This window comes from Astatotilapia calliptera, chromosome 8 (genome assembly GCF_900246225.1).
Source record: "Astatotilapia calliptera chromosome 8, fAstCal1.2, whole genome shotgun sequence".
NCBI lineage: Eukaryota > Metazoa > Chordata > Actinopteri > Cichliformes > Cichlidae > Astatotilapia > Astatotilapia calliptera.
Window position 1 is genome coordinate 14,773,006 of NC_039309.1, and position 12,124 is coordinate 14,785,129.

The window sequence follows — 12,124 nt, forward strand, 5'->3', positions numbered from 1 at the left end:
TCTACATAAAGGTAAAATCACTGAAGAGAAATGAGACAAATTTTCAAGGTCAAAAATTCAACACTGCTTTTATTTATTATAAATCAATACATTTTATATAAAAAAGGAAAAGGGAAGAGGAGGGGTGGGGTGGGGGAGTTAAAATAAAACCATTGTAGCTGTAAACCAGACAAATCAGGTTATGGTCACCCTCTTACACTGAACCTCCATCGGAGACTCTTGATTAACCAGTCTAATTAACACTCACTCATGGCAAAAAAAAAAAAAAAGAAAAAAAAGAAAAAGAAACCTCTAAGCTATAGATAAAATTAATTAACATTTTTGAAGAGGGTTTCGATGTGGTTGACATCAATCTCTCTGCAAAGCGTTCCCAAGTATAGCATCTTAGCATGCCATAGGTTTTTGTGCAATTTATTACAACCATCACCAGCAGCAATCAACTTTATTTGTGAAGTGTGCACATATTCTATTTTTGTTTAGCAGTTCAAGACTGTGAAGCTTCAAACTCCCAAAAGTAAACAATATACAATAAAGCTTCATGTCGCGCCCAGTGTAATGATCCTGAATATAACGCAGGCTTAGGCATCTTCTGACCAGAAATGACCAAGACCTTGCTTTAATAGATTTGTTGAGATACAGGTTTCCTTATATTGGAAAAAAAGGCAACATCATTGTGTTGTATATGACATTTTCTGCTTCTTGAAAATAGGTGGACAACAAAATGGTAGAGAACGGAGTACAGCAGCAGCTTACACAAGCTAAGCTGATCACCGCACTGTAAGCACTCAAAAAAAAAAAAACAACAACACTCAACACAGATGAGAAGTTGTATCTGTAACCATGGAAAGCAACTTGGATTTAAAACCAATTGAAACTTAAGTTTGTATCATTTTTTAAAAAAATGAAATGCCCTTGTTACAGAATTGTAATCCATTACTATTAGTTGAGTAATTGCAGGCAGACAGTTGTGAAGGCAATTCAAGTGGAACCAATTCAAATTTCACAGCACTGCAAGATAAAAAACATACAATGCAACTATATTAATCCAATTTCACTGACTCCTACCCTTATGGTAAATCTTGTGTGTGGTAGTAAATTATCTGTGGACATGCTGCCCGATTTTCCCTTCGTCTTTATTATTATTATTGTTGTTATTATCATTATTATTATTATAATAACAACCATTTCCTTGTACAAGATGAGTGGTACTAACAGGTCGAAATCCACTTTCTGTAATTGTAGGGGGGAACCTCGTGTGTTGCCCTTTGAAACAGAGCTTTAAAAAGAGCTAATTTTGCTGGATTGTGGTAGGTAGTTGTATGTTAAAATGGACTTCTTGTCCAATTACTAAAAACCAAACAAAACCCAAATATGGGAGGACAGAAGAATAAAACAATAACTTAAATAGAAGTGCATTAAACACAACAGTTCTTGGAGCCCTTTGAAAAACCAAAAAACAGGGTTGGAAAAGCAGAAACCCCACCCCAACAGAAAAAGGGGAGCAAAATGAACAGCTGTTATGGTAATACTAATATTCATCCATTGATTCACAGATGTATAGTTCACTCATATAGGTTGTATCCTTCCCTCCTTTACAAATATTCGTTTGTTTTCTGGTCAGTGGCCCCCCCACGTCTGTGAGCCGCGGCTTCCCTCTGTTTCAAGTCTATCTGAGGTGGGAGAGCAGTCTGTCTCAGTACACCTCCCCTCTTCCTCCTTTGCTGTTAGTGCCTGCTCCTCCTCTTTTTTCCTGCGCTCCAGCTCCCACTCTACAAACGTATCAAAGAGGCTGGGCCAAGCCTCGTCCTCGCTGTAGTTGCTCAGGTCGGGCCCAATCGCCTGGGTGAAGTTGAGGAACATGTTCCACGTGTCCCTTGAGATGCCCCGAATACCTGAGGGGTTCTCTGAAAGGAAGTCCAGCCAGCGCTCTAGGATCGGAGGTGTGTCCTGCGTGAAAACCAGCCGCCATAGGGCAATGGCAATTTCGCGCTGCAGCGAGCGCTGCCCCTCCTCGGCGTCCAGGCCAAACTGGAAGGTGAAGCGGTACAGGTCTTTGAAGTTCTCCTCACCCTGGGCCTCCAGCAACATGCAGGGGAACCGTGAACAGATGCCTTCGAGGCTGTCTGCTTGGATAGCCTTGCATCCTTCGACAAACTCCTTCCTGGTGATGCAAACACGAGAAGCGTGGACATCAGAATCACAATCACAATTTCCAGTCAAGATAAGCACCAGAAAAAAATCCATTTACTTTTCCATAGAGCCATATGAGCACAAGTAGACTGAATTAAGACCTAAATCTGCAGAAAATGTACAACAAAACATTGTGAAGACATGTCAGGCAATCACCAGGCTTTATCTTTAACACTACAAACATCAGTGACAAATCCCTGTACTATTTAAGAACACATTATCAAATTTATAGAAAACTTCATTCTTTCATTGCAGCTTTGAATAATATTACAGTCATTTCATGCTGAAAGCACTGACCCAGGCAGATATACCTCCTTTGACCTCTACAACAGTGCAGGCTTTTTTAAAACTCAAATGTAATATAAAGAGCATCAGTAAGCATCAGATCACAAAGAAACATGTTGGGTACCAGAGTCTGGTACTGTCCAAAGCCTCTCAATAGAAAAGTGCTGAGTTCAAAATCTGGACAGACTAACGACCATGCCAATAGGCAGCTCTATTCAACTGCAGACGATCTACTTCCCGTGTGTCCCTTGAGGACCAGCTTGAGACTTATACTTTTGAGAATGAGCACATAACAGGAATAAATGATCGTCACCTTTAAAGAGCTGACTTGTTAAGGGAGAAAGTCAAATTGAGATTTAGTGAGAGAAGACGGGACTTAGTCTGTCACATTTAGTTGAGATAAGGAGATCGTTATTAATCAAATATGTAAAATTCTACTCTGTCATATGTTGTTATAGCTGTAATTCTGTATTCTTTGACTTGTTATAGTATTTCTAAGCTGTTTTTATATATGTAAAAGGGTTAATAGGGACATATGCTAGGTATTAGGGGTGCAAAATATAGTGGTTAACAGCATGTGACAATCTTTGCCTAAAACATGTTATTTAAATAGCTTAAATAGGGGAACAGTATTAAATTCTCAACACATAAACACATGCAGTTAAGAACCTTTTGACTTCCCCAAGGAAAATGCATAAAAAGTAACCAAGTGTGATCATAACTAGTCATTTTATCTTCCCATTTTTATTAACCCAGATGTTTATCATGCCCCAGATTTAATTCTTTAATGGTTATCACACCAGCCTTAAGAACACAGAGCCTGATCGTAGGTCATGTGAAGACTGTTCATCAGTTTGTCTTTATGACATGCAGCTTCCTGGAGATGAGTCAGTCTACTTACTAGTCTGCCAGCAGCTTGATGGCACACATTTAGATTGCGCTTTAGTCTTACTTACCACTTGAAGTGCTTTAAACCACAAGTCACATTCAACCTGTCATCCATACACTGATTTATCTTATACTGCACATCCACTGCTATTTTATAATCACCAATTAAGCTAATGTGTGTGCGGGTCTGTGGGAGGAAACCCACACAGGCACAGGGAGAACGTGCAACTCCAGCAAATAGTGTTACACAGTACAGACGTGGAAATCTGTGTCAGGAGACTTGGACTGTCTCCCTTATTAGCCAGCATTAGGGACGAGCAATCATCTGTGTTTTGATACCATCATATTGTCATTAAAGGCGACTGCCAAATGGTGAGCTAATAGCAGCGGGTGGCAGCAAGCTTTCTCATCACTCATGCCGATGACTGGACGTCAGTATAACGAATCTCCAAGCTCAGTGGACAGCTCAGTGATGCGCAATGTGTTTGCCTGCAACAATTTGGTTCGCCCTCACGCCTTTCATGGCTCACAGTAGTTGCAGGAGCCATACGGAGAATGGAGATTTGTCAGAATACACAAGGAACTCGTCAACTTTCGAGACAGAAAAGAGAGAACAAATGGGCTGCTTTAAATTAAGGAGAAGAGTTACATGAAATAGAAAAATAATCTGTGTTTTCACCTTTAACTCTTGACTCTAAATCTAATCTCCTATCAAGCATAGCACCAACAGCACTAATGCAGTAGAGTATCTGTAAAAAGCTACCTACTCAAGAAGCAAAGTGATCTTTTCTATAACGACTGCCTCACGCATGCTGTTTGCAAATCTGTGTTAGGAGGGTTTAAACGTTTGCCCAGGCTGTGAGTGGTTATTCCACCAATCCCTACATTGTTTTGAATGTAAACATAGCAAGGAGAGGGAAGGTTGCCAGCGCTCTGTGCTACTGCTATTGGGAGTTCACAATGGTACAACTTTTAAAAAAAAGAAAGAAAGAAAAAACTGCCTCTGTGGCTCACTGGCAATCACTGAATCAACCCAAGAAGAAACAATTCAGGAGAAGATAATGCAGGTCCTGAGCTATCTGAAGGGCATATCTATTCACCAAGAACAAACAGAAAAATCCATGAAAAGAAAGAACACTGGAGAAACATCAGCTGTCTGATCTAATCAATGACAACTTCTAAGATACTACTTTAAGAAAAGAAAAAAAACTTTATCACATTCCCTTATCATTCCCTCTGAAGCGCAACCCACTCTATATGTCCACATGATGAGATTATATTATATTATATTGACAGCAGCCGACGATGACGTAGTTGCTGCTACAACTAGAAGTAGCCAGCAGACAACACTGTACTGTACCCTGCTGCAGTGATGGAAACTGCTGGCTGTCTGAGAACAGTTTTAATGTTTTTTTAAATGGATAACAAGTTTGGAAGTATTAATCACACAGACTGAATGTGTTACTGTAAACAAATCCCACAGTAATCAAACTGTATATAATAGACAATCAATAATACAGCGATTGTCCTCATTCCAGAGGGATCCCGCCTAACTTAATCACATGTTTCTGACAATGTGCTACAGAGAAGAAAAGGACTGGTTTCATGGAGGAACATTTCTTGGGAAATTTCATTTGAGATTTTAAAAGGAAAATTATTTTTCCCCCTTTTTGACCTTTATTTGCTTGACTTACAATGAAGAAAGATGTGAAACATGGTGAGACTAACTAACAGGAATGAGCTGTGACAAATGAATCTGACTTTTTAAAAAATTTGGACTTGGGCAATCTTGTTTTAATGAGCATTTTCATCATCTAACACCTGTCAGACAAACAAATAAGTGCAACAGCTATGTGCTGTGGTACATCGGACAAAGATACATACTTATCAGTATCATTATAATCACACAGAAGTAATAACTGTGTAGTGGTCATGCTAGTTTATCCTGATTGACAAACATGGATAATGACAACACGCCCTGTTCTCAAAAACTCCACCTTACCTTGTAAACTTGCACATGGTTGCTGCTTGAAACTTCCAGGCAAGAACCAGGACACGAAACTCAGCCGGGTCAACGCACAGGTCATTACAAAACCTCTCCATGCCCTCTTCCAAGATGGTATCTTCCTGTTCATCTTTGTAACAGCAGAACAGCTCCTCAATGCGCTTGACCGACAGCCCATCTCCATCCAGAAGCTCATCCTTGCGTGTGTCCCCTGCAGTGATGATGGGCGTCTCCACTGTGACCTCTAAAGGTTTGGTGCCATTTGACAGCTCATTGGTGGCTTTGCTACACTGGGTGCCAGGATCCTCTTTGTGGCTCCCGACACCACCAGCGCTGCCACCTTTCTTGTGAGACTTTCCTCCGCTTTCCTTGTCTCCACTCTTGCTGCCGAGCGAGGATGTCGGATTCTTACACTTGGTGACACACTGGCCCATGTCTTCCTCCCGGTCCCTCGTCTGTCTTTCCTCCTCGCCTTCAGTCCCCGTCTGAACCACCTAGACGCCTCTTCTCTGGCCTCACAAGACGTCTCAACATACCCTCAAGCCTGAGGGGGAAGAACATTTATTAAGAATAAAAAGTTACACCCAGCGACTCTCAAAAAAAATGTTAAAATGTGGATATTAGTACAGAGGAACACAGAAAATGTCAAGCTACCTCTGCTAAATCTACCACGATCCAAGTCTTCAATGGGAAGATTTAAAAACCCTGAAAAACAAAGCAAAACAAAAATAATCTATAGGCATTAATTCAATGCTTAAACATTGTTCGGGTTACCATAGAAACCTTGTCAAAAGTAGTACAAGAGGAGTATCACCCTTAACCACAGAAGCCTACCGGTGGGTTGTGTGTTAAGTCAGAAGACCTATATAACTCTTATATGACGGCTGTAGGAGCTTTTCTTGGTATTACCATAGAGTTAGTTATAGGTAATTAAAATAGGAATACAATTGTATAAATATTGTGATACAAATAACTGCATTTATAGGTCATCCTCTGTGCCGTGTTCACATAAACGTGTGTGTGTGGGGGGGGGTTCTCTTTGAACAGAGGAAGTTTTACCTCCTTTTATACTAAGCAGTAGATTATTGCACAATATTGCTTCTTCATTCTCTACTAGCAATAATGAAAGCAGATGAAAAATAAAAACACTGACAACACCAAACATGGACCAAGAATACAGGGCTACTATGGTTATCCATGTCTTTTTTAGGATTTTACAGCAACATATGTTAATTACACTAGCTCTATGTAGTTAGGATTTTTTTTATACTAATATTTTGCATCTTGCAAGTTAGCATACAGGACTTTCTAGGTTTTCTAAAGGACTAACAAGTAAAATGTGGCAAAAACACAAAAGGCATACAAGATTATGAGATACTGACCAAGTTGCAACTGAACTGGAGTTTACATTAATCAAACTAAAGCTTGCTTTGTAAACTGCTTTCTCTACCTACCCATTTAACTTAAAAAATGTTTCTTTGATGAATGCATGTTAATGAAATTAATCAGTCAGACGGAAAAACATGAGGTGATCATGTGTCTGATAACTAATAAAATAGCTGACTTACAATCCTTCAGATGGCATTGTCTTTCTACTGAGCTCCATCATTGTGACCTTGCCATCCACAATGCTGAAAAGACACATTATCTTGTCATCATAAGCAGAAAGTGATAGCTCATCATTTCCAAACCTGCAGGTCTATTTTGGTCAACATGCTATTAATATGTAATTTGAGAACTTGCAAAGAGTTTGCCTTATTTCAGGATTTTTCATTTACTTGTTTATAACTGCAAATAAGTTAGCTATGTTGCATACTGTGAACTGTGAAAAGCTGAGCTTTGACACCGTTGGCTTTAAGGAACTACATCTCAAAAGGGCCGCAATATTCCAGTTTGTGATGTAAAAGCCACAACTTCAGGAAACTTCTCAAACCAACTTCTACCTTTCGCAGTGATCACTGACCTAACAGTGATATGACCCTTGACTTCATATTTAATGCATGGATTCAACATCAAGGCAAAAAGCCAGTCCTGATCAATACATGGGGCATGTAGGGGAAAATCTCTCTCACGTCTGCTGTGGCCAAGTTCACCTAACTAAGCTCAGATGGCCGTCTGAATTTATATTTATTAAATTTTGTTTATTTGGCTACATATAATCCGCAATAAGCTGGCACTGGAGTTAGTAAACACTAAGCAGCCTAGTGACCTATACAGCCAGTAGTTTAACCAGATTATTAGCTCGTCCCGAGGTGAACTGGAATACGACTGTGTTACATATGCAACACTGTTATATCGATATATCCTCAGCGGCCCTTTACCAACATCTACAATAATATCATTTCAATCAAGTTAACGTTTGTTGGGAGGGTGAGTATAACAACACAAGTACAACACTCAAAAATATAGTGTAAACCGCCATTAAATAATCACCCGCACCTCGGACTTTTAACTATTACACACAAATTCAGATGGCAGTCGTTGTTAAGCTGCTATTGAGCCACATTAGATCACCGCACCGGGCCATTTAACAGCTCCATCCCAACTGCCCGGCCCTGGCGACGTCGTCATAGCTAGCTAGCATCAGCTCGATTAACTAAAAGTTAGCTCTCGGCTATGCTAGGTATTTTTCGATTAAGACATCAAGAAATAATAAAATTATCACCGTAAAAAACTTACCTTTAGGGGAAAACACATTCGGTCGAGTGTGGATGTACATCACTTTGTGAATAGCTGAAGAAATTTAGTAGTTAAAGAAGTTAGCCAAAAAATACGAACTGAAGCAAACTCGTCGCGTTAACTCAGATTGCTAGCTAACTAGCTAGCAGCTGATCACAAAAAAAAACTTCCACATCAATGTTGAATTCTGTTCCACGCTTAGAAAATAAGCAAGTAACAAGCTAGCAACTAGCTTTAGAGTCCATCTTCAGTTGTGTTCGCTGTTAGGTGTGAGTTAAAACGCCAGCTCGGACTAAATCACCCAATTTCTTTGTGCTTCCCCCTTTTAGTCATTGAGTGGAGCTACATTATGGACATTTTCCTGCATCACTTCCTCCCTGCCTACAAGCACCCAACAGCTGATCCTCGCGTCTGCGACGCTAACGTACATCCTTTTATTTTAACCAATTGATGGAAGTATTCATATGACAAGGAAAAAGTCGATGTTTTGTAGATCACAGTAATATCCAAAATGAAAAATGACTCAAAAACCCCACTGTAAATTAATTACAATCGCTCATACACATTGAACTGTAGAGGTGTTTATATTAATTTCTGCCTTATTTCTACTTTTTATCCACTAACAAGTGAAACAAATACAACTTTGACTAAAAGTATATGAACTATTTTATGTTTGTGTTTATTATTTAGCTTCTTCCCGATTAGCCATGAGTAAGCGTCATCATTAGGCGACTGTCCTAGCAAGCGGCTGGTAAATTAGCCTCTTCTTCAGATACAGACGGGTATGTCAATTCTTCGTTTGTGGTGTTAATTAAAGTAAGATTCGCGACAATTCGAATTCAAGTTGTTAATGTGACAGGCAGTAACATTGCCTTTAATTTAATGTCCCTGTCTTTGTACGTTTAGGTCAGTCACAATAAGGGCTAGCTTCAAGGTTGCAATTGATGCTAAAACATCAGTGAGTACAAATAACGAGAATGGTTTTATTTAATATACAACGTAATTCAGTCTGCGCGCATACTAGAACATACAGTTAATACCTCTCCGTCAGTCATGTAACAGTTTGTTTAATATCTCAGTGTTGATTTTAGTGGCATCTAGCGTTGAATATGGCTAATATATTTAACTATAATTTAAAAATCTAAAACTACAGTACTGTGCAAGTCTTTTCTTTATATTTTGCAAGGAAAATTGAAAATCATTTATATAATAGAAATATAGTATATAAGGCTAAACCGAGTTTTGCAGGCCTTGAAGGTCAATATTTGATATGACCGCCTTTATTCTTCAACAAAACAACATCCTGAAGTCAGCTTTCTTGCCATTTTATTAAGTAGTCTCCAGGAATAGTTCTCCAGGCGTCTTGAAAGACATTCAAATCTCTTTTGTTTTGTTTTTTATTTTCTGTTCACCACACTGTTTCAGTCATGTTGAGGTCCATGCTCCGGAGGCCAATCCATAGCATTTCACAGAGAGCTGTAGACACTCACTGTCATTGTTCTCTACTGACCTCCTTTGTACATACAAAGAGTAACAATGATTTGTAAATGAATTTGCAAATTTGGATTCCTCTCCATTAAGCTCTGTTGCCACTGATTTTTCAGTCCAGTTCTTGTGTAATTTGGCATACCCCAGGCTTCTTGAGACCATTTTTAATGTGGCTTCAGTGAACAGTTGATGGATCGACTAATGGGCCAGATGCATCTCTCAGGTCCTCTGTCTGGTCTTTCCTGGATTTTTTTCCCAATTTCTTAAGGACGTGACATTCAGGTACTGTTCACCTGCTCTAGATAGTTTGTAAGGGATATTTTCATCCTACGCCAATTTAGTTTCCTCAATTTTTTTTAAGGACCCTTTGGACACCATGGAGAACTATGCCAAGTTTTCAGCTAATCGCTTTTTGGGAATCACCTTGTTAATGCAAAGATGCTGTGTTATCTTTGACATTATTATTGGATTAAACTCAAGACTTTTGCACAGTACTGGAAAGATGTTCATATATTCATTTACTAATTGCTTGCTTAGCATGCACATTATTGTTATGTTTCTCATTATAACGCACTTCATGTCTTAATTGTGCAGTAAAGCTCTTAATTAAAGTCCTAGTAGTTAAAGAAAAGAGCAATAAATAATGTCACATCTAGCTAACTAACCACCAGTGGTATAATCGAGTAATAAAGGCTGCAAGTATAGAGCATCCATCCATCTTCAGCTTATCTAATTCAGGGGCACGATGTGGGGGACGGAACACAAACAGATAATGCAGTAAAAACTTTATTTTGCAGGTATCTTTTGGTTTTTTTCCTCAGATTCGGAGCCCCGATGACTGCCTCCACCCGTACCACTGTGCTGTCACTGTACATGCGTGTTTTTCGCATTGCCCGAACCTGGCAAGCACAGAGTGGTGTTGCAAGTGACACGGAGACAGAGAGGAAGTACATACTGCAGGAGGCCCGCAATCTGTTCAGACGGAACCAAAAGGTGTGAACGACACTCTGCTCTCTAATATGCTTTTTTTTTTTTAAAGAGAAAATGGCTTTATGGCATCTTTAAGACTTTGTGTGTTGTTTTGTTTTTCAGCTCACAGAACAAGAATCAATAAGAAAGTGTATAGAGGAATGTGAAGCAAGGATAGAAATCGGTAAGAATGGAGAAAAGCAGCAAGTTGTTGTTTTTTATGTAGTGAGCATGTCAAAAGGCCACAATAGTAGCAACACCATTTTTTGATTTTCATGTGTCTCAGGGAAATATACTGATAATATGTAACCTTTCTAATTCAGTTGTATCAGTGATTTTGGGATGTCTTCAGCCTGAAAGCATGCAGAATGGTGTTGTTGACTGAATGTACTGAAACATCTGACGTGCACAGACATTCTGAAAGGGTTAACAATAATCCAGTGCCGCGTTTACGCAACTCTTACACATCACACACTGAGTCTTTGTCAGTTGAAAGGTTTTCAGCATGTCAAGCGTGAGTAAGCAGCAAAGCTGACCTGATGACCTGAATGATTTGGATTAAAAAAAATCGTGGTTGAAACTGCAGAGAAAAAATAACAATACAAGCCTGCGGTAACAGCATGAGAAAAGTGCTATGTTGTGCTCTTACATACTTACCCAAACAATGATTTTTCTTGGCTTTTATTTTGTAATTTGTTTATAGTTTGATGTAACGTTGTCACTGACACGTTGTTATTTTTAAAAAAATTTTAAAGGTCTTCATTACAGAAACCCATATCCAAGAGCTGTAAGTAATTACACTTTATTAGACCATAATGGGTGAAAATTTTTGGGGGGATTTTATTTGCATACTCTGTGTGTGTTGCAGACGTATCTACCACCCATGGGACTGGCAACTCAGAAGGGCAGGAAGCTACGAGCACAACAGCGCCTGAGGAAACAGGCCAAACCAATTTACTTACAGTCACATGATGAGACCTGATGCTCGACATCCCCGATCTTTGTCAAGAGTTCAAGTTACCAAGGAGAGAAAACTAGAGAGCTGTTGCAGTCGAGATGCTGCAAGCACTCAATGATGCAGGAACGCACGTCATTCAGGATAAAGCCACTTTTCATTGTATTTTCTTTTTCAAAACACAACCATGAGTTGTAACTGTAGGTGAAGAGTGTCAGATTCCTTTCAGCTCAGGGAAGCTCCCACTGTACCACTTTCTAATATCATACAAGTTTGTATATTTTATTTATTGTTGAGTTCATTTGATTAATAAAATTGTCTCAATGTGGAGGATTTCCAGACTCTTTTAAACTCACTGTCAGAAATCATGAAATTCACTAAATATTCTCTAATAAGCAATTTTTGTTAGGACCATATATTTTTTTAGCTTTTAATTTAGTTAATGAAAAATTAAACAAAAGGTGATTAAAGCACTTGTCAGATTGTACTTTCACAAGCATTGTATCCCCTATCTCTGTTTCCTTATGGCAGTACAGGATCAATTGATACATCGGTCTCTATTTCTCTAGAATTTTAGAGCTTTGTTGTTCAGTATGGTTTCCTCTGACCCAGTTTGTGCAGCTGTATCTCAAATCTCGTAAAAAACCCAGAATGCTATGAGAGCA

At 39.1% G+C, this 12,124-nt stretch overlaps 2 protein-coding genes across 7 annotated transcripts; one reads left to right on the top strand and one right to left on the bottom strand.

Annotated features, from left to right (window-relative positions):
- Nucleotides 1–551: 551 nt before the first annotated feature.
- On the bottom strand, nucleotides 552–8,470 carry dcun1d3 (defective in cullin neddylation 1 domain containing 3). Of its 3 annotated transcripts, none has more exons than XM_026178876.1 (5): nucleotides 8,048–8,470; nucleotides 6,937–6,999; nucleotides 6,023–6,073; nucleotides 5,366–5,912; nucleotides 552–2,161 (listed from the first exon to the last, which is right to left on the bottom strand). In XM_026178876.1, the coding sequence occupies exons 4-5, from the start codon at nucleotides 5,800–5,802 to the stop codon at nucleotides 1,618–1,620; spliced, it is 981 nt and encodes a 326-aa protein (XP_026034661.1). In that variant the 5' UTR covers nucleotides 5,803–5,912; nucleotides 6,023–6,073; nucleotides 6,937–6,999; nucleotides 8,048–8,470; the 3' UTR covers nucleotides 552–1,617. The 3 variants fall into 3 exon arrangements, with proteins under 3 accessions (XP_026034661.1, XP_026034663.1, XP_026034664.1); XM_026178878.1 differs by lacking the exon at nucleotides 8,048–8,470 and adding an exon at nucleotides 7,808–7,990; XM_026178879.1 differs by lacking the exon at nucleotides 6,937–6,999.
- Nucleotides 8,471–8,746: 276 nt separating this feature from the next.
- On the top strand, nucleotides 8,747–11,792 carry lyrm1 (LYR motif containing 1). Of its 4 annotated transcripts, none has more exons than XM_026178880.1 (6): nucleotides 8,749–8,829; nucleotides 8,954–9,005; nucleotides 10,333–10,528; nucleotides 10,628–10,688; nucleotides 11,260–11,291; nucleotides 11,373–11,792. In XM_026178880.1, the coding sequence occupies exons 2-6, from the start codon at nucleotides 8,992–8,994 to the stop codon at nucleotides 11,484–11,486; spliced, it is 417 nt and encodes a 138-aa protein (XP_026034665.1). In that variant the 5' UTR covers nucleotides 8,749–8,829; nucleotides 8,954–8,991; the 3' UTR covers nucleotides 11,487–11,792. The 4 variants fall into 4 exon arrangements, with proteins under 4 accessions (XP_026034668.1, XP_026034665.1, XP_026034666.1 ...); XM_026178881.1 differs by having other exon boundaries at nucleotides 10,357–10,528; XM_026178883.1 differs by lacking the exon at nucleotides 8,954–9,005 and having other exon boundaries at nucleotides 8,747–8,829; nucleotides 10,357–10,528.
- The last annotated feature ends 332 nt before the right edge of the window (nucleotides 11,793–12,124 follow it).